The 22,689-nt window shown below is 41.2% G+C and overlaps 1 protein-coding gene across 1 annotated transcript; it reads right to left on the bottom strand.

Annotated features, from left to right (window-relative positions):
• Window positions 1-1,851: 1,851 nt before the first annotated feature.
• Window positions 1,852-22,212, bottom strand: RAB43 (RAB43, member RAS oncogene family). The gene is made up of 3 exons (XM_037383427.1): window positions 21,930-22,212; window positions 11,781-11,964; window positions 1,852-10,872 (listed from the first exon to the last, which is right to left on the bottom strand). Exons 1-3 carry the CDS (start codon window positions 22,137-22,139, stop codon window positions 10,619-10,621), a joined length of 648 nt encoding a protein of 215 aa, XP_037239324.1. The 5' UTR covers window positions 22,140-22,212; the 3' UTR covers window positions 1,852-10,618.
• Between the last annotated feature and the right edge of the window lie 477 nt (window positions 22,213-22,689).

Here is a 22,689-nt window from a genome sequence, read left to right on the forward strand (position 1 = left end):
CAATACACGGATGCATGCTTGGGTGGTGGAACACATCCTGTTTTCAACGTTGACTGAAAGAGCCAGCACCTTGAAAGTTTCAGAAAAGGGTGTTTCTGTGGTCACTACTGTGAATAAAATAAAGCACTACATACTCAAAATAGCACAAATGGGCTTACTTTGTGTAAGGTAAAGATGGCTTTACTTTGTCTCATTAAGATGACCTGAGACTCAGTTGGTCTTAATTAAAAGTTCTCCTCCTTGCATTTTGTTGGCCTTGTATGCCAGGATCAGAATCCAAGATCATGCTAAACATGTCTTACAGTTTTAACATCCAGCAAGGTTTAGTGCAGATTTATCTACTGACCTCTTGCAGAAGCAGTACCTGTTGTATAAGTAAGAATATTTCTCAGAGTAAGAAACAGATTTTCAATAGGACTTGGGACTTGTGTTTTGTGGTATGGGAGTGTATCTGTGAATATGCTTTTTGCTAGTTTAACAGCTCAGTGCCTGACCATAGATGGAAAGAAAAAATATTCAGTGAACTTAAGACTATAAACAAAAGTGTATTGTTTTGCAGGTGCAAACTACATAAAGAAGGCCAGTTCACCTCATTAACAAGAAGATACAATTGGTAGTGATGTGTGTAGATCTCCTCTGTATTCAAACTATTCCACATTCCTTGAGGATTCAAGGAAGAGTTCCTAGAAATGCAATTAAGTCCCTTTAAAGTGTTTGTGATAGGCACTTAAAATAAGCCAACTAAACAGTTGTCACAGTTGTTTTCCACAATAAATTCAAGTTACTGAAAGACACCTGTTAATGACACATACTTTAATTTGCCACACACACTTACAAATGATCAGGCAGCACAGATCAGGGCAGGCTTTTGGGTTTTTTTCAGTGCGTGTTTTTTTCCCCTCCACATAACCTTTCATGACTGGTTCAGCCTGTTCGCATTTTCAAGGGTGCACCAGGGTATCCTGGGGAGGTTCTAGCCACCCATTGGTGGCCACCCATCTTGCTCCCTTATCAGTCAGTGTTGTGTAGTCTGCCTGTCATACAGTGCTTTGGAAGACGACCTGGGAAGCAGCTATGAAACTAGTTAAGTTCTATTGACACAGGTGTGTGTCCTTTCTGCTCTGGAAATATTGTGAGAGCTTAGAGCAGCAGGAGAGGCAGGTTCCAAGGTTCATACAAGGTGACATATGACTAGCTCATCATTGGTGTAGGCTGTGAAAGCACAGGCTTGCTTGTGAAGACCATGCGTTTTACAGGGTTTAGAGAGAACTGTTCTACATATTATATTCTAGAAATATAATCTAATAATGGTATTATTTACGGAAATGAAACCCAGTTTTGTATAAACTGTTACACTTTGTATCATATCACACCCTTGGAATTCACAACTTGCTTTTCCCTTTGTGTTTTTTGCATAAGTTGGTTTTTTCCCCACACAGATTTAGAAACTATACTACAGATGTGCAGAACACGTGAAGTATACAAAAAAAAAAGTCAATACTTACCAACAGATGGTATACGTTGAGCATGACACTTGCATTATCTCTCACACCGATTCTCTGCAGCGCTGTGCACACCAGTGACATGCGTAGTTACGTCCAGAATGTTTCAGTGGTAAAGAATGTGTCACTCTAAGAGAATTAACTAATGAGTTCAGCTATACCCAGCAGTGTAAGGAACCGTCTTTAGAGCACAGCCATTTCATTGAAAACTATTGATTGCTGTTTTGGAACCCAAGGCTACTACTGAAGTTGTAGACTGAACACAGAACCAAGTAATTCAATATTTGCATGCTCCTCCGCATAAAAATGGTCATCTACTGACGTGAGAATTAAAGAGCCAAGCAAAAAGAAAGGGGCATTACTTTGTTTTAATTTACAGCAATTAAATAAAATCCACGATCTGAATGTTCCCTTGTGAAGGTACAGTTGTAACTACATCGTTTACACTTAATTATAAGCACTGAAAAAAGTTATTTGCATTTCTCCAACACTGAGGACTTTGGTTTTCATTCTTAATCCTCCAGCCAGTTATGTTGGAGAGCTTACTAATCTGAAACAATTTAATGTACGTGCATTTATGTAAGTGACGGGCAGCGGCAAGGATAAGAGGAAGGGAGTTAAGCACTGTTTGTTTAATCAAGAGTACATTAGATTGTATCTTGAGTGAAAGTAGAACACCATACAGCACTGTAGAATAGGATACATTATTTCTTAAAACTTGATTTTGTCTCTGATAATAAACCACAGCAAGGCACATGCATAAAATAACAACAAAAGATATTAATTGCCAAATGTTTACTTTAATTGAACCTTTTTAATGATACACAGTACAATGTATCCACTACCTTGCTAAAATTCACAACAAAAAGCAGGTTTCATATGTTTAAAAATATTTTTCATGATAAATCCATAAATAGATGAAGGTAAAGTATAAAAAATTACTGTAGTATGCAAGCTTGCTCCCTTGTCTCATATTCCAAATGATCTAGCCAGTACTGTGATAAGAAAGTTTAAAAGCAAAGTCATTACGGATGATTAGAAATGTACAGCCTGCATCTCTCGAAGAAACCTTGAGAAACAGCAACAGATTTGTCCTAGAAAATGCAGAATAATTTTAACACTGTTATCATCCAAACCCCTGAAATAATTTTGGAATGCAGTGAATGAATTCAATATGAATTAAGAGATTTTTATTTTCTCCCCAACAGGTGTGTGAGCCAGACTCACTCCAATGCTATCTAGTCTCTGGAGTTGTGGGGTTTCTGTCTGCCAGATACCAGTGAGGCACAAAGGAGGGAAAAGCTGGTTGACAGCACTGAGCGTATCTGACTATCAAAAATCTTAGCGTTTCTCCTTACTGACTTACAAAATAGAAATCTTTAAAAACTGTTACAAATAACTAAATTCAACTTCTGCTCAGTATGTGTCTGTACCTACTTTATGCCTGGCAAGCAGGACAGTGTCTGATCTCATCCGTTGGCTTCCTCCGGTTTTGAAACGGTACGTGTATGTACCATTCCAACTCAGCTGTTTGGTGAATCCCTTATATTACCACACCAAACTGTGTTAGCAAAGTTATTCTCATCAATATTATCACTCTCTTAAGAAAATGTATATAGCATTTTATTTTGTCAAGTATCAAACTACTTTTCACACTTAGAATAATCTATTTTAATACCATTTATAAAGGGAAAAATGCTTGCTTACGCACAGCATTGGACTAGGGAGCGAACAGGAAAAATGCAGAATAATAAGGATGCTCTACCTTTCACATTAATGTATTTTTTTTTTCCTGATAACTACTTCCCTTTAGTGCAAAACCAGTTCCATACCAGTTTTGTGTTTTTTTGCAATGATAACTAGATACTTTTGAAGACATTGGTAGGCATCTGTCAGCAGCTTTAATGTCTGAAAATTCAGCTCTTAACTCACTTTTTAAAAGTACCTTCAAATTGTCAAGACAAGTTTGCATGCCGTGTTCAAAGGACAATCCTTCATACCCTTGTTTTCACATACAATAGTTTAGAAACCCCAAATCACTCCCTCACATGTTCATGTAAGTTTATATTGCTCATCAAATTTATTGCAGAAATAATGAGTGTTGATCATCACATGTTCTGCAGCACAGTGCAGTGTAACAGGCTGTTACTTAGTGGTTACTGAAGAGACTGACTTTTGGAAGTGTACCGATTGTGTTGGTCAGTTGTCTTAAAAAGAATTGACTGAACAATTAGAAATCACAACTGCTAGCTTGCCATAATTTTGGTCATATGTAAGGTACTTTCTCTTAAGCTAAAATTTACATAAAATCAGATTCTTTTAGCTAGCTGTTACATCTGTATAGTGTGTACTTCAAGATGTATTTTAGTTCCATGGGGGAATTATGGTTTAAACTACAGAGCGGTCAATGATAAGGTGTATGTTCTTATGAAAGCTTAAATTGGGCGACTACTGTTCTTAGTGTCCTAGTTGAGGCTTTACAATTAAAGTATCTAAACGTAGAATTTTTAAAATGTTTATGACTAAAGGAAAAGCAAATAGTTCACATGTAGTAATTTAGCTGTAATAACAAATTCTGAATGGGCTAGGTAAGCCCTAGACAGAAGTGGCTTAAACAGAAGCAGCTTTGCAGAGCTGCTGTACCTGCCTAATACCTTCCCTGACCTACACTGCCTACCCGGATGAATGGTCGCAAAGCTGGACTTGGCTAATTTCAGAGTACGGTGTGTTACATACACGCATTACAGATATTAACTGTCACAGGAGCAGGAGAGTGATGGCGATACATGTGCAAAAACCTATTGGTTAGAATCTGGTTGCCCTTCAGCACTTTGTGATAGGAAGTTTCATCCTCAGTTTTCTGTTAAATTTGAGGTTGAAAGAAAGTAGAAATCAGTGTCAGCAGTTCAGCTGGATAATCAAATTGGAAATAACTGAAGTCTAAAAATATCTTGCAGAAGGAACATGGAAAGTGACTTTTTTAATGATAAAGAGAGCCTCAATAAATTTTTATCAAGGTACAATCTTGAATCTTCTAGTTTTCCAATAGTGTCCTCAGGGAGAGACATACTTTTCACCTTTTAGTGGAAGGAATAGGTTCTAAATACAGCTTTAAGCCAATTTAACAGCTCTCCAAATGTTAAACTATGCTGTTACCTTAACTAGTTTAGCAGTCCATTCTTCTTCAGTATACACAGCAGCCACATTTTTGTTGTACAAAAAGCGAACAGGAAAACCCCAAACTATTTGTGTAGTCTGTTATTTTACCTTTGGGAAGGAAAGTATTTTCTTTGAACTGAGTAAGCATTAATTAAACCTAACACATTCAATCAGACTAGAAAATCTTCCCTGATCGTTAGTCAGGCTTCACTTTTCTCATTCTAGTGAAATTATTCTGTTCCCTTGTTTTCCACTGGCCACTGACTCATATGGAAAAACCAGACAATTGTTGACACAGTCAGTCTTCAGTGATGCCTGAAGTTACTTATGTCATACAGGTAACTTTCTTTATCAGTATTAAAGTAATAGGAACCCTTGTGAAAAAAGATACAGTGAAAAAAAAATGCAACCCTTCTGTGCTTCAAAGAATTATTTTTAAAGTGCATTTTAACATTTTGCAGTCATATTAAAAAAATGCTATCTAAGATCAAGATAGGAGAGTATACTGGCTATTTTTATCTAACCTCTGGCAACAATTCCATGGACAGCAAACATACATTTGGGTTGGTTGGTTTTCATTTTGTAACTCTGCTCTTTTCCAAGTAAAATAAAATGAAATGATAAAAAAGATGCAGAGGGCTAAACTTGTGCCACATATCAGAATATCTAGTTGTGGAATACTTCTGTGGGGTTTTTTTGTTGTTGTTGGTTTTTTTTTTTTTTTTTTTTAAGTAGACAGTGGGGATTGCAATTAAATGCTTCCATCTGAGATTATTTTGCTGCTTCAAATAGCTCTATAACCCAATTCAATAGAGTTAGAAGAAATTTAACATTACCTGGCCAGTAAAAACTAAGATACCCAGGAGGCTGGTTCTTTAACTGAAATCTCAGTGGAACGATCAGCACCAAAAGATATTACAAAAATAAAACTGAGACAGTATATCTTAAATCTATGAATCTATTCTTACAGCATGGAAAAGAATTGTCAAATCTAAGAACAGCCCAGTTATAAAGGACTCTGCTTTTGTGACTCTGAAGTCGCTATACTGTAATAAAATGTAACTATTAATCTACATTAACAATATAGCACGTGCTCTGTGACTGAAGTCACTATACTTTGTACAACAAATAAAATGTAACTATTAATCTACATTAACAATATAGCATGTTTCATTTTCAAATCTGTAAATCCAGAATGCCCTTTAGTTGATGAAACAACCTAGTATCATTTGAGAAAGGATAATTAAGTGGTTAGTGTGATTAGCCTGAACTTTGAGATTAATTTTCTGTCAATTCCACCAAGAACTACACATGTCCTTGCATCTGTTGCTCTTTAATTGCCTCACTTCTTGTACCACCAGGGTGGGAATACAAGCTACGTGGTCATCATCAGCTACCAGGGCAAAGCGCGTCGTGCGAGAACTACCTCTTCACAAGAGTACATCCTCGCTCCAGTTTCCTTGGATTTTCCCTGTTTATTCTCTGCCCGTTACCCGGTTTGTTTCTGTGAAGTTTCCACAGAGAATGACTGACAGGGGTTAAACTGAGCACTCTCCAAGGCTGGAAGACGCCAAAAGGAGAGTAATTTTATTTTTAAGTTTCACAAAGTGTGTATTGTTCTCACCTCATTTTCTTCCAGCACACTGTTTACCCAAAATAATGCAACAGGGTAAATTTCAGTGGTCTGTTAATATATAAAGGTTTTGGAAGCAGGACAGGTAAAGATAAACAAGTTTTATTAATGAAATTAAATTAAAATTAATTTTGATTTAAAGAGACTGCCATCATAACATGGATTAAAACAATCCTATCAAGAGAAACTAATAATGTTATTACCTCCCAGTTCCCTCATGATTGGCATGAGATGGCAAAAGACATTCAAATGGTCAGTGGCTGGGACTATGAGATTAAGTAACAGAGGTGTAAATCTTAGTGGGACAGCATATCCTGAGGCAAATCAAGGCTTTAGTGTTATTTAAGGGTGCTACTGTGGAGTGCATACATACTGTCATGTACTACTGCAGTAATGCATGTATATTGCACGTGATGATCAGTTTTATTCTTCAAATAAATATGATCTTTAAAGGCAAATAAAAAATTTGAGCAAGAGCTCCACCTTTTGTGAAGTTCTCAGAAATCTATACAGTATTAGCTGGGCTTCATTTAGTTTTATAGTTTCCCCTTCCTCCAAAAGTGACCTGCTTACCAGTACAGTGAGAATGATAAAATCATTAGGACTTTTCCGCTGTTCGTAAGTATTTTCATTTTTTAAATTTTTTTTGCAGAGCAAATGTTAGCAGCTTTCTGGGCTAACATTTATTTGGTATTATATTTATATAAATATAAATATTTGTACAAGTTCCATCCGTGATGATGGACTGGGTAAGTAACCGGAGATAAAATTAGCTTAAAACAAAATCAATACAAAGGATAACAGTGCCCATGCTCCTGGGAACCACATTCTGCTGATGATTTCATTTCAGTATTTACTCTGCATTCCACTCCTAACTGTGACAAGGCAGGGATCAATGTCCCCTTCTGTGTTTTTGTAATATTTTGCACACTTTGGGTACTGCCAAAAATAAATGATAAATACTAATGCAAATACATGGTCAGCCAAGGAGATCTGCTTAAAAGCAATTACTGCACCATAGTCTTGTTAATGTTCAATTGCCAGTAAACAGGTTTCTTGGCAAATGTTTATGCTGTGAACGCTGATCACGCACTACTGAATTATTCACTCAATGTACATCAGAGCACATTTGTAACCTTAGATTTGAAACCGAGGTTTTTACCCGTAAGTCTCAGGTTTATTGCTACTCACTCTCTTCACCCAGGTGTCCTTTTGGTTTCAATAGGATTAATGGAATTAAAGTAACAGGACTGTCTTCCTAAAACTTAAATTACATAGCTATGCATGTGAATTATTAGAAGTCTTCAGAAGGGGACCAAAAAGCTCTAAGTTAATTTGTTTCTGGTCAAGAAGCTATCAGCCTAGTGAGTATTGTGCTATTACTACTAGGCAAAGAAAGGGTCTGGTAACTGAAATAGCCTTTTACTACTGACAGCCCAAGCACTGTCATTGGTATCTGCTACTAACCTGAAAAAATAAACCAGGTCTTCAGTCTATTTCTTTGTTCCCTTTTTTCAGTTAGGTAGGGCATGCAAACTTGTATTACACTTGTTACAACATAGAAGAGCCAAGAGTTAGAAGACAAAGCTGACTTAAAGCCATAGTCTTAGTTTTCTACAGCAAAATGAAAACTAACCTGAATTGCTGCCTTCATTTGAAAGCACAGCGAACAAATCACTGATGCCGTATTTCATGTTTTCTGACTGAAACAGACTAACCTGCAGACAGAGTCTCAACCTGCAAGACTAGCTTAAGAGATATACAAATTTTAAGGAAAAGAATAGTGCTTGGTCTAATTCTACTTGTTTACTAAACAAACCTCAAAACTAAGGAAATGGATCAGTAATTCCTTAGTTCTCCATCTACTGTTAAAAACACAATCATTCGCTGACTGCATTGGAAGCAGGATTTATGTTCATTTTGCATCTTGCTCTAGTTTTAGGACGAGTTACTATGTAAACTAATGATTTGAATCTGAGTAGTAGCAATACTGTTCTTAAATGTGTGTGAGGTTTTATCAGCATGGCTTAATTTGGCACTAATCCTGCAAATAGTGGGAGGCTGAGCTTATCTGAGGGTCCATGTTCAAGCATGCAGAACTGCAGGACTGTGACCTGCAGATGTAAACTATAATATGTCACGACATAAAGTCAGATGCTTACTAGTATTCTGTATCTTAAGGACCACCTAACCAGGAGGAAAAGCAGTCGTCAGGACCGAGTTTCAGCTTGGCCTGTCTTCATAGTTTCTCCTAAGAGTGGAATAGAAGGTTTGCTAATCACTAACAAATCTAGTGTTTGGAAAACTCTCATTTTCAGTGTCCAGCTACTGCTGGACACTTATTGCCTGTTACCTTTGGATGTAGGAGAGCTGGCAATGTCCTGGAAAACTACCCAAAAATACTATCAAGTACTGCAGCTCAACCTGCCCTTCCATATAAAACATTAGAATTGTGAAAACTACTCTAACTGAAAAAATTAAGGCCCTTTCACTCTTACAACTATAAAACTTGAAAACTTACCCCTTAGATTAGAAGCAAACAGGCTACAAAGCATATGTTACTCCTCAATTATCTACCTCATAGTTTTAAAAAACCAGAAAGACCAGAGAATGGTTTAATATATTCTGTAGGAAGATGAATAGTATTGAATCTAGGATCCATTAGCCCTTTCTTAAATCTCCCTGTTTTTCACGATACTGGATATGTTGAATGGCTAATAACTGGTGTAGCCCTAGTAGCAAGCAAATCCATGTCCTTTTTGATCAAGATTTTCAAAAGGGACAAGTGACTTCACTTTAAGTGGATGCTTTCTGAAAATGAGCTTCTTCAAAGTATCAGGATTGCAAAAATCACTTGTTACCTCTGAACACTTTTGCTTTAACTGCAGAGTTAAAAATAATTCTGCTTCTGCTCCCTTCGCAAATCCGTTTTTGTAAGGTGCTTGAGAGTGTAGATCCAGAGAGGACTGCTGCCATCAGTACTTCTACTGCATCTACAACATACAATACAGAGCTGAATCTGAAAGACAACTATATGTAGTTGAATCACGAAGTCTATTTTACTTAACGATGTAGACTTTTGATCAACAGTGAAAGATTATTTCCTGCTGAGTGTTCTCAAGAAATGAAAAGCAATTGGTAACTTGTGATAGAGAGAGGGAAGCAGTTGAGTACAAAGTTGGGAAGGAATCATTAAAAAAGTTGCTGGTTTCTTATGACCAAGAAGTTGCAATGCATGCAGTTTTCAGCTATTCTGAGGTCTTCTTTCCCATTATATGCCCAGATTGTATTTAAACAGATGGTTTTAAAAAAAACCAAAATAAAAATCGAATTCACTTATGCCACTTAAACACTCTAAACAAGCAGTAAACACTCTGGTAACATCATGTCAAATGTATGGCTAGAATTAACCCTGTAGATGACCATTAGGCACATGGCAGGAGATCATGGCTACCAGTCAGTTCAAGGTTTCTCCAGTTCCTGTTTCCAGTGGCACAGGTCTTGAGTTGTGGAATGAAATTGAGAGACCTGAGGGCAAAAACTCAATGATACCCACTTGGAAAAGGGAGCTATCACTGTGCAAACAATAACAAATGAAATGCATCTACCATCTCCTCGAGGCTGTATTTAAAATAACTACACTGGTCCAATTCCGCTTGATAGCAAGTCACGTGATACTGCTCAGGCTGATTTTGCTTTTTGTTAAAGTGATAACTTAATAAAATCATAACGAAACCTGAGAGAAGGCTTCACCACCCTGGCCTGTTCCAATGCTCACTAGCAATCCATATGCCCTAGGACAGGTGACTGCTATTTGGTCCTGTGATCAAAACGCTGGGTATTCTTACACTTGACATACTTTTATCAAAGACACTGTCACTTTCTGGTCATTGGTGGAGTGCTGAGGATTTAAAAAGACACTGTCGAGATTGCCTACTCCAGAAGTGACCTCCTTTGTGAACAGTCCCGTGCTAAATGCTTCAGAACTTCGGGTGTGCATCAGTCTTCCCCAACTATCTGTCTTCCTACCCCACATCACCAGTTCAAAGTTGTTTCCTCCACTTTTGTAACTTGTATGAAGGTTACAGAAAATAAAATGGTGGGGTCAAATTTTGAGTAAGTTTTTCAGAGGGCTTGACTTTTAGGACTACCTCTCAAGAGTCCCTTTTTAAAAAATAAGACACCAAAGAAAACAGGATTGTGTCTAACTTCTACAAAATTGCTGGTTTCACAGGAGGAGGAGAATATGGCTACCATGCTACTCAGCATTAGGGTGAAGCACCATCTAAATTCCAGTAAAGTTAGGGATATCACCTAGCTCATATCAGCAACCACACCCCCAGCCTTCTACAACGTCTTTGCTGTCAAGCTTGATGCTGTCAGTATTCTTCTCACTGAACATAGGGCCTCCATGCCTCATCATGAGCTCCGTAGCCATCTTCACAAAAGCCTCCTCCACATTGCTGGAGTCTTTCGCAGAGGTCTCTATGGCACAGATGATATTATCATAGTGTTCAGCCAGACTCTGAGCTTCTTCCAGCTGAACCTCTCGAAGGTCACTTAGGTCAGACTTGTTTCCTGAAAGAAGAAACAACAGAGTCATTCATAATGACTATTTAATGACTCTGTTGTCAAAGTAAGTATTTAGCAGGAAGTTCTTGGGTTGCCCAGAAAATCTGCAGAATTTCCATTCTTGGAAATTTTCAAAATTTGACTGAAAAGGCCCTGACTAACCCAATGTTAGCCTTGCTTTGAGCAGGAGGTTGGACTAGATAATCTCTTAAGCACCTTCCAACCTGTATTTCTGTATGACTCATACAGAGAACAGAAAAAGTCAAAATAGTAGTGGCTGTAGACCTTAACAGAAGAAAAATGGGCTAAAAATGAAAGCTAAAACCATTTCGTGAAAATGACAGCAGCCTGCTGATACCTAGGGAAATCTAGAAGAGTACTGATGTCGTATTAGTGGATCTATAAGCTCCTGAGAGCCACACCGTAGTCAGAAACATTGGGGCTGGGAAGCAGAACTTCTAGCAGAGAACTGACAAACCCCGGTTGCCCTGAAGTCCTTCTGAAATCCCTCTGCAGAAGTATGCAGGTGTTCCAGTTCACCAAAAAACATTGTCTTGATATACTGAAGCTTCTCTGGGCCCTGGAAACCTTATGATCCACAGCAGCTGTGCCTCCAGCTGAACCTGGAAACCTTGGGTACCCAGTTCTCCATTAAGTGGTATGCAAAAGATTCAAAGCTGGTTTCTGATACAAAGCTGTCTACTACTTAACAGAAGTTAATCCAAGCAAAACATTTGTGTTTTGTTGAAACAGCACTTTCTAATTAAAAGAAATACTAGGGTAATTTCCAGTCAGATCTATTGTACATCTTATCATCAACCAAAAAGAAAACTCCTAACCACCTTAAACAAATATTGTAACTAATTACATCGTACAGTAACCTGTAGCGCTCGGTATTAGTATTTTTAACTCACCAATCAGTAATTGCACTATGTTGGAACCGGCATACTTTCTCACATCCTCGATCCAGCGAGGAATGGACAGGAAAGAGCCTCTCTTGCTGATATCATAGGCTAGGATTGCTCCATTGGCGCTGCGGTAATAACTCTGTGTGATAGTTCGGAATCTCTCCTGGCCAGCCGTGTCCCAGATCTGCAACTAAATAATACAAAGCATACAGTGAGACACTGGCTAGCAAGCTTTCCTGAATCAACAGGTAGGACTTGATTCAGTAGCCTTGTTATAAATCTTCCCTATGTGTGATGCATTCTGGCAGCACAATTCTCTAGTCCTTTGTTCATGATTTAAGGATAATAATAAACACTGGAGAACCTATTCTCACTTGGCTGCTCGAAGTTTCTATTTGTGTTGAGACACTCTGGGTTCCTGCAGGCAAGCTCTGATGCATCCTCGTGTGGCAGATTATGAAATTATTGCTTGCATGTCCAGCCTTACCCCGTCACCACCTTCTCTAGCTGAGTTAGCAAAACGAGATGTTAGTCCATAGCCAAGCCGCTCCAGTTCATCATCTGGTGTGTCACTGAATCTACAGGTGGGTTTTCACTACACATTGTCTGTGGTACTGATGTGGTTTTGTCAGTTCTGCTACAGGGGCAGTAACAACTGGAGTGGGATGTGCTAGTGTCATCTGAGAGCGCTGATGCTGTTTTATGAGGAAATACGAGACAATTAGAACAATGTATATAGAATACATAAAATGTAAAAGAATGTTTAAAAGAAATGCCAGCAATCCTAGGTTTCAATAAAGTCAGCAAAAGATCTAGTCAGTCTAGTCACCTGTTCTTTGCTAGGTGGTACCCACAGACATTACATCTGGGCAGGAAGAAGAAATGCTTAGCTTACATACTTCTGTCTAAATCCAGCAGCACACGAACTATCAGTATTAGTATCAGGGTTTGAGTTCCCAGTACTAAATGTTCCATAGAAAGAAGCCAAATAAGTCAAGAGTGGACAAATACAATATCCTGCTCACAGGGAAAATTTCTTTCTAAATCCAGTTGTTTTATAGGTTGTCTAACGTCCTGGAAAATGAGAGTTTATATTCCAGGAGCTTTTAATCTAAGGTAACTGTGGATGTTCTCATTCTCCTTATAAATCTCTAATCCTTTTTGAATCTTTCAAAGCTCTTGGTTTCAATATATAGTAGCAATGAAACTGAAGAATTTCCTTTTTTAAGTTTTATAATTTTTTGTCCTTCTGCTCACTTTCTATATCCCCAAACAATCAGTGGGAGACCACTGCCTGTCTTTTTGTGCTGTTCCTTAGATTCTGCATCTCCTCTTAACTGAGACAGGACATAAGCAAATACTTTTGGGTTTTTTAACCTTCCCCTGTTGTGGACCTGTTATTTATTATTTCCCCTCTCTCTGAGCTTCTTTATTTTAAAAAGCTGACAATAATGTAACACAATGCACCAGTGATATTTTATACCAAATAATATGGAATAATTTTTCCATATATTTCTTTTGCACGTTAGTATTTTGTTTGTGTCTTCTGACTCTGCTGCGTGTTTGAGCAGCAGCTTTCACTTTGGAATAGGCTGTACTGATTGGATCACTTTCCTGTGCTAGCCAAGCATTTAGATCCCAAATGACATATGTACAGCTTAAAAGGAATCAATCCAATGAAAAAGTGCTCCTCGGTCCTCATAAGAGTTTTCTCAGAGAAGGGGAAGGGACTGTAATGGACTCAGAACACCATAAAGCACTGATTATTAATGGAATTGATAATGATTTAGAGCAGTCAGGAGGCCATTACTAGAGACGAGGAAGTTCATGGCAGGTTTATGTATATACGATGTTCTCTGTACTCAAGTCTCCCACTAGACCTTTGTATCTGTTACGTAGTTTTAAACCGTAGTATTCCATTAGGTCAAGTGCAAAACAAGGCTAATGATGATTACCCAACTCTTGGGAGAGGTCTGAGAGATTCTGTGCATACAGAAGAATTATAAACTTCTTAAATATTTTTAAAAATATTTGTTTTGGCTTACACCTTTCACATGGTATAAATAATAGTGATTTAGCTGCAGAGTGACTGAGCAAGCTAGTCTCCAGCCTTGTGCTATATAGTGGATTTTGAAGACCTCAGTATAAGTACATTCCACAGAATCACAGAATCATTGAGGTTAGGACAGATTTTGGGAGGTGACAAAGCCAAATGCCTGCTTAAAGTGGGGTCAAAACTTAATTCTTCCAAGAAGAATTGCTCCTTAATTTTCCCAGGCACCAAAATGAGTCTGACCAGCCTGTAGTTTCCCAGGATTTCTTGCCCTTTTTGAAGATGAGTACAATATTGGCCTTTCTGTGGTCCTCCCCAATTTCCACAGCCTTTCAGTAGTGATAAAGCAACCTCAAAATGTCACCACAAGATCTCAGAGCACCCGCACACATGTTTTACTCCAGCATTTATGTCTGTGTGTTCACAGGACTGAAGCCCTCGGTGTCCTGTTGGGAACAGCACAGACCACAGGTCTGACCTTCTCAGGAACCCAAACGGCAGTCTTCTCCCAGCCCACATCGTCCAGGTAAGTTCTTTCCCTCAGGCATTCGAAGTTCATGTCCCCCTACTTGTCTCTGCTCTTGTGTAAGGACTCAGAATCATTTAGCTTTCCACATGATCTTCAGTTTGTTGTAGTTTTGCTTTCATTGCTGAGACTACAGTATGTGTTAGACCCCTAAGCAGATACTTTGTTTGCAAACATACGTACCAACTGACACACTGTTTGTCACTGTTCCCACTGCTTTTGCTGGCAGGAGGAGCCAGGTGAGTGCCCACTCTTTGTTTCAGGGAAAGTCAGTGAAATACAGGCATGGTTTAATGACTGGCTTCAACCAAATTACTTGCCACCCCAGCTGCATATCCTTGCCCTCTCCCTGCACTGAAACTAGCACCTGCTAATCTGCTCTACCATATAGCTTAATTCACTGATGTAACTGAAAAATAGGGGGTTTCCCTTTGTTTGGAGGTTGGATACCAATTACACAGCCACATGGTACTGAAAGCATGCAGACTGCGTGGGGAGGAAGGTGCAACGATTGTTTAGAGCAACGGCAAATTTGTCCTGAACCGATCATGAGTATGCCCCTTCAGTTTAACTTGGTGCTGAAGGTGGGTGTGAACTGATCAGCAAGCTCACCTGAAGCTGGGTCAGGAGCCCTTGTACAGTCTCCTGTCAGACCCGTGCAGAGATGGCAGCTTCAGCTGGTATGAATCAGTCCGCCTGGCAGCACGCTCAGTGTGCAAAGGTGCTTTTGGGGGGCCTAATAGCAACTCACTCTTTACAATCTGAAACCTTGAAAACCTGTCCTGCCACATTGTTTGAAGTTTTAATAACTGGCTTATTTTAAATCATTAAGAACACACACTACAGACACACACAGAGTATGCAAGTATCATGAACCAGATTACCCAATTTAAACAAGATGTATTTCTAAAGGCAAAATATAGCTAATATGCTTGACAGCATCTTCAGAAAACTCTTCAGAAAAGCATTTCTGTATAGCATGAATCAGTCTGATATACAACTAAAAGTGAGTCATTACAAAAATACAAGTTATTTTCCTAAGTATTTTTGTCCACTAGGTGTACAGATACATTTCAGACAATTCCATTGAAAAGGAAACATGAGAACTACATATAAATACCAATCACAACTGTAAGTTTAAACCACCATTTTATAGTAAAAAAATCATACAGTCTTTCTATTATACTGTATTTACAAATATGTAACTCTTGACAGGAAATAACAACTGCAAATTCTTTGGAAAAAAAATATCAGTATTTCTCACTTGAAAGCCCCTCAATTTAAGTTAGATATTAAAATCAAAATACCAAATGAACTGTACTAGCCACAGGTCACCAAAAAATGAAACAAAACAAAAAAAGAGATACAATCATATACTCTTTTGTATTGCATAAGTGTATCACGTATACAGTATATGACACAAATTTCATATTTATTTCCTCGATTTAAGTGCTTCAGCATTGTAAATAATGTGATGGAAGCAATGTCTGTCTCTTAGTAACCTTTTTAAGCAAGTCCTGATTTTGTAATTACTTTAGCAACAATTTTTATGTAAGAAAGAAAGAGAGAAGTTGGGATTACTGGAGAATCGTGTTAAATTAATCTGAGGATACTTAGAGAAAACACCTATGAAATAGATTGGTAGCAGCCCTTCGGGGGGACCATCTCTAGTAGCAGATAAGGACAGGATGAAGAACAGAGAATAAAGACCCATTGTTCAGAAGGAATATGACAGAATACCCTAAGTGAACAAAGACAAGGAGCCACATCCTTCTTGCGCCGATTGTTTCACTACTGAATGCCCATTTACTTACAAAAGCTGATTATTTTGATTTGCTTTTAGCTTTGAAGTTTTTGGATAGCAGAGCTGTTAGCACTGGCTGGTATTGAATAGGAAAGCGCTAAATCTAGGAACTCCTCTAAGATTTTTCATGACTCTACATGATCACTGTAGAATTGGAGTTTTCCGTAAGTACATTAGACAAAGTCTTGAACATCTTTTCGTATTTGCTTTTTCATCTTTTCCTGTTGGGAAGGAGTATACAGGCAGTGTATGTCATTCACCCCTTGCAAAGATGCAGGCTAGGGTCTGACTGGTTGGGGAGCAGCTGTGCTGAAAGGGCCCTGGGGGTCCTTGCAGACAGCAAGCTAAACAGGAGCCAGCAGTGTGTCCTGGCAGCATCCTGAGCTGTGTGCACAGGAGTGAAGCCAGTAATCAAGGGAGGAGACAACCCGCCTTTATTCAGCACTTATTAGATTCTAGCTAAAATTCAGTGTCCAATTTTGGGTCCCCTGTACAAGACAGACATGGAAGAAATGGAGCAAGTTCAGTGGAGGGCCATCAAGATGGTCAGGTAACCGGAGTGCATACCCTAGGAGAAGGGCCTGCAGCGAACAGGCTTATTCAGCACAGGAGAGGGGTCTGAGGTGACCTGTTAGCTGCTGCCCAGTACCTACCAGGAGGTTATCAAGAAGACTGAGTGAGGCTCCTCACAATGGCACACGACAGAAAGATGAGAGACACCAGAGAAAAACTGAAACAAGGGATGTTTCAGTTTGATGTAAGGGAGGAAACAGAAGGTGGTGAAATTTATGCGGGGGTCTCTGGAAGATCATTCTGGATGCCTGGTTAGGTTTAAAGAAAGCAGAGTTTCAGCTGTAGAAACAAAGTTGAAAATGGCAAGTGGCAGGCTGACCACAGAGCATAGCAAATGTACATTATCAAATGGTTTGATGTGAATTCTTCTTGCATTGATAAACATATTGTTGATCAAAGGTTAATGCTGAACAAATGGCCTCAAGACGCGTTAAATAACTTCTCCCTCCCTTACTTCCTGCAAAATTTATTAAGAACTTTCCTGATTCTTCTAAACGATCAGGGGAGTTTGGGTTTACTTTTGCTTGTGAAGCAGCAGTAATAATAACTAAGTACATCCTGTATCTGATACCTTCCTTTACAAAGACAATGTCACTTTTCTACTATGAATTCTTCAAAATATAGCATTATCCATAACATTTCCTGATAGTGAAATTGTGGATGCAAAGACCGTGCTCAACGATTCTTAACCAACTGTGTCTAAATCCTGTCACCTCAATGGCAAACACTAACGCACATTTCTGTACACTGGCAAATCACAACACTTCCTCCTAAAAAGATTTAGTGAAACAATCTTGCAACTTAATCTATACAGTTTTTGCCAAAAGCAACAAACTAGCATCTGTATGGCAATGTATTCCAATTAAAGTGATATTCCTACATGGAATAGTTAGGGTAGCTGTTCGGTTTGTTCAATTGTTTCCCTACAAAGTTTTCAGAGAATCAGGAGTCCCTGCCTGCAGGAATGTAGCATTCCTGTTTGCTCTGGCATTATGGGTATCAAAGTAGTTGACGGAAGAGAGCTACACTTCCCTCTGGATATCAAAGAACATTGTTTCCATGTAAAAACCAACAGCTTCATTTATATTTGTTTAGCAATGTTATTAAATAAAACAGTCAGGAGACAAGACAGTTAACAAGTCATAATTTTATATTTCTTGCAATTGGGCCAGATAATAACACATTACATTTTGGGCCATTCTGAAAGGGATTTAGTTACAGCCATGAAGCCTGAATAAAAGCCAAGAATCTTGATATCATATGGGCTGGAAAAGCTTGTAAACTAAGAAGTGCAACAATATATAAAGAAGTATTTGTTATGAAGGGAGGGAGAAAAACCATGGCATAAAGGAAAAAAATGTTCAGTATATGTAGAACACTATGAAATGACAGCGTAAAGTAGACATTAAAGATACCCAATTTATCAGTTCACAGGAGGAAATTCATCAAAAGAAAAGGGATTTTGTTATTACTAACCACTGTTCATGGACTTCTGAATGTCCTTGCCTATCATTATGTAAAATCTTAGTTCCACTGTTTTATAAATATCTTTTTATACAGTGACATAACAGTTACAAAACATTTTTGTTCTGTTTGCCAGATTCTTTCTACCACTCAAAGAACAAGTAATTAATTTATCAATAGGACTTTAATCACTATGCATTAAGTCAACAGCCACAGCTTTTGGGAACTGGTCTGTACTCTAGGATTTAGCCAGCTAAGCAGGATGTATTTTATAGAGAATAGTATGCCACAATTTCAACCTGTTAAAACAGCACATACTAGAGCATTTTTTTAAAAAAATGAAGATAGACTGCAGACATTTCCTAAACTGGGGGGGTGGGGTGGGGGCGTGGAGGGAAGGAGCGGCAGCACAGAATTCTGGATAAATGCTGGTCAGAATTTGCCTTTATGATAAACCAAAGCAAAACAAAAAAAATCAAGATGGTCATCACAGGTAACTTGGACTTTGAAGTTCCACTAGAAGCCAGTGTGCTAGATCTGCCAAATCCCTGCCTGGCTTCGTGCTGCACAGCTCGCCTCTTAGCTCAATGCCTCCAAGAGCCCATGGCTCACAACAGCCTGTCTCAGAGGCAACTGGCTCGTGTAATCCCACCGGACAATACCTCAAATTGCAACTGGAGATCTTAAAGAACAAAAAGGGAATCAGAAGACTGGACGGCACAGACAAACTTACGTGTTCTTCCTCTCTGGAAATGGTTAATCTCTGCAAATCAGGGTTAGCACATACTGGGGAAGCTTATGATACCGGCGCTTTACTGTTTTATTTCTGAAGAGAAAGCTTTAGTTATCAGGACTGTCCATGAATAGCTCCTTTCTCAAGCACTAACATCTCTTTACATATGTAGTTTAGTCAGCTTCAGTAGCTGATGAAGCAGCAGCATATGAAATATAATTTGAGACACTTGAAAGAATACAGCTTTAAGATGTGAGGAAAGCCTTGCGTTAAAGATAAAAGTTATTTGCAGAACCTTAACCTTTAGTATCCCAACATGCTTCTTTTCCCTTATCCAACAAAAATGCAAAAAAAAAGGAAGTGAGACTAAAAATCCCTGGGCTCCAAATGTTTCAGAAACATTATATAACTGTAATAACAACATTTGAAGTTATAAACAGAAAGGGACACTAATACAATTAACCTTAAAATGTTTGTTTCAATCTCAAAGTAAGTGTCCAATTCATATTCACTCAGTTGTGTTGCAATACTACCATTAGCCTGACCAAAAATTAAGCTTAGGCCACAGGGGATGCGGTGCAAGCAGTGTTCAAAAGCTCTTGGGACTTTTGTTGTACACACTGTTGTTCTGAAGGGGCTTCTAAAGATGAGCTTATAAAAATTATCAAAAAATTATAAATTATAAAAATTCTAAACAATTATAAAAATGGGGGTTTTCTCATTCCTGTACCACTTGCTAAAAAGGAAACAAGCCTTTGCATTCCTTATGAGGATAGTCTTGAGTAGCATAAACCCATAATGAAACGGGAGCAGCACAATCACCTGGCACGCTGCTTTAAGGCTCTTTTTGTAAGGTCAACAAATAGTATTTTAAGCATGTCCTGAATATCTCTTGGTTTGATACAGCCCAATCAAGAATTTATCTGAGACTCTTAAACAAGTGTCTCTCACGTGACTGAGAAACAATGAGAAACACAGTCCATCTCTCCCGGAGCACATGTACAGGCTTGTTTACTAACAGGCTAGGATATGATCTGTTCAGACAGCTAAAGTGCTTTTCCTCAAATTACTATAACCAACACCAAAACCAAATTTGTCAAATGTGCAAGACACACACACAACTACTTGCCTACTTTATAAGGGAGCTCACAAGGGTATAATAAAATGCCTTCTTATTCTCCATTTCCTGTGGCATGCTGAACAAACCTACCCAGATCAGGACCCAGATGGACTGCTTTGAAATCTCAATCCAGCTGGAAAAGCTTGACCGGAATTTAAACTTCACATAAACCCCACACCTTAACAGACCAAACAAAACAAAAAACCTCAAAGCAAATGTTTTCATATTCTAGCTGTGTCCCTGACTGAGCGGCTAACAAAAATGTCTGTAAGGCAATTCAACAACAATGTTGGATTAATTTGGCTGAAGTAATGCTTAGAACACTTTTCTTCAATCTGGGCATCCCTAATTTTTTTCTAAGTGGAAGTACAGAAAATCCAAAGAAAAAGAAAGCCCCAAGAGCTTGCATTTTCTTACTTGTTTTTTGTAAAATACTTAGAAGTAATCCACAGGTTTTTGTTACAGACTTACTACTAGTACAGGAATATTCAGGTGTAAGTACTGACAGGATGTAAAAGCACACCTAGGAAGCGTGGATTATTTCCTGGGCTAGCCCTCCCCTACTCCCGAAGTCGTGGCTGAGACCCCTGGCACCAGGAACAGACACATTTGTCACTTTCTATGTGCCTGGCATTTAAATGGAGCCAGGTTTCAATCTTAAAGGAGAAACCCCCCCACTGACGAAAGCGCGGAAGAGGTACCAACAGCACAAACAGAAAATGCGAGTTTCCTTTTCAACTGCTAACCCCAGCTACACATGATAGGAAAAGGCAAAATAACACCAAGAAAATAAACACCTTTGCTAGGTGTGGAACTTCTGATCCCTCTCCTTTCCTAAAAAACGTGAGCCTTCATTTCTTCCATTTTCTGCAGCTTTCTCTGTTTAATACTCTGCTCACCGAAGTTAATTTATAAGAAAAAGACAATAGAGGACTTTGACACCTGTTTTGGTAAACACAGGCCAGAATTCCACTGCCAGCGTCATGGTCTTTCCCAGGCAGCGACTGCATCAAGTTCCTTTTGGTCACACTGGGGGAGAGTTACAGCTCTGTGTTCCGGAGGGGGCTGGCGAAGGGATTTATCCCAGTAGCCCCCCAAACCGCAGGTGCTTTAAGCCTTTTTCCCTGCTGTGTGATCGCTGCTGTGCGCAGAGGCCCGCTCTGCCGTGGGGAAGCTGCGTGACTGAGAGTCTACGGATAATTCCACGGGGTGACTGTCCCATCCTCTTTCTCACCCTAACAACTAGCCGATTTTCTCCAGCACAAAACAAGCAGAAGTCAAATGTCGGGTTGATGCCTTCTGGTTTGGGAAGAGCTCTAAGAGTTGCACTTTGTGAGACACCCTGTGAACAACGCTTTAAGAGAACTTGTAAATAAGCCGGATCTAACAGCAGTTGCCCCAGCTTCTCCCTCCCGGCCAGACCCGCATCCCTCCCTGGAGGCACGGCAGTGCAGCCGAGGCTCCTGCTGGCTGGCAGGAAGCCAGAAGCCTGGCCGGGAAGCGGGGTGCCGCGGGGTGCTGCGGGCAGGGCGCGTCCCGAGGCGCGGGGCTGTCGCACCGGGGACCGTACCGGTGCTGCGCGGTGCGAGAGGGGACCGGCCCGGCTGGCGGCTGGTGTGCCCGGCCCCCCGCTCCCCGGACCCGGCGGCGGCCCGCGGCGGGGCAGCAGCGAGGCGGCGACAGGGGCAGGGGCGGCTCCGCTCGCCGCGGGCCGCCGTCTCGCCGCCGCCGCCTCCGGCGGCCGGGCCGGGCCCCCCGCCGGCATCTCAGGGCGGCCGTGCCGTCACCGAGCTCGGCGGCGCCGGGGGGCGGCCTGGGAGTGAGCCGCGCCTGGCCGCCATCCCCGGAACCGGAGCCGCCGGCCCCCCGCCGCCCCGCTCACCTTCACCCGCTTGCCCTGGATCTCCAGGCTCTTCATGGTGAAGTCCACGCCGATGGTGCTGCCCTGGCGCTCGGCGAAGGCCCCGGTTTTGAAGCGCTGCACCAGGCAGGTCTTGCCCACGCTGGCGTCCCCGATGAGCACCAGCTTGAAGAGGAAGTCGTAGCTCTCCTCCGGGTCGGGGCCGGGCCCCGGCGCTGCCGGGCCGGGCATGGCGCTGCCGCCCTCCGGCCTTCCGCCCGCCGCCGAGGGGAGCCGGGCTCTGCGCAGCGCCCGCCGCCCCCCGCCGCGCCGGGCCTAGCGCTGGGCCCGCCCGCCGCCCGCCCCCGCCCGCCCGCTCCGCCCCGGCCGGCGCGGCCGCCTCCCGGCCCTGGCCTCTCCCCCGGCCCTGCCCGCCCGCGCCCGGGGCGGTGGGAGGCTGGGCTGCCGCCTGCGGCACCGCGCCTGCCCCCGCGGCCCGGCCCGGGGCTCCAGGCTCGACCCGGGGCCGCCCGGGCAGCCATCGCCTGAGTGCGCTGGGGCGAGCTGCCGGCCGCGGCACCGCTGGGCCCCCAGCCCCTGCCGGGCGGAGCGCCCGTACTTGCGCGGGGTGCCGGGCCCGCCCGTGCCGGGGGCCGCGTTTAGGCTCCGTGCCCTCGGCGGCGCTTTGCAGGGGCTGGCCCGCGGCAGCAGGCGGGTGCCATTCCCGTTGAGCTACCCGGGAAGCGCCGCCGGTTCGCCCTGTGGGCTGGTGGGTGTTGGGGCCGCGCCGGGCCGCGGGCTG

This window comes from Falco rusticolus, chromosome 4 (genome assembly GCF_015220075.1).
Source record: "Falco rusticolus isolate bFalRus1 chromosome 4, bFalRus1.pri, whole genome shotgun sequence".
NCBI lineage: Eukaryota > Metazoa > Chordata > Aves > Falconiformes > Falconidae > Falco > Falco rusticolus.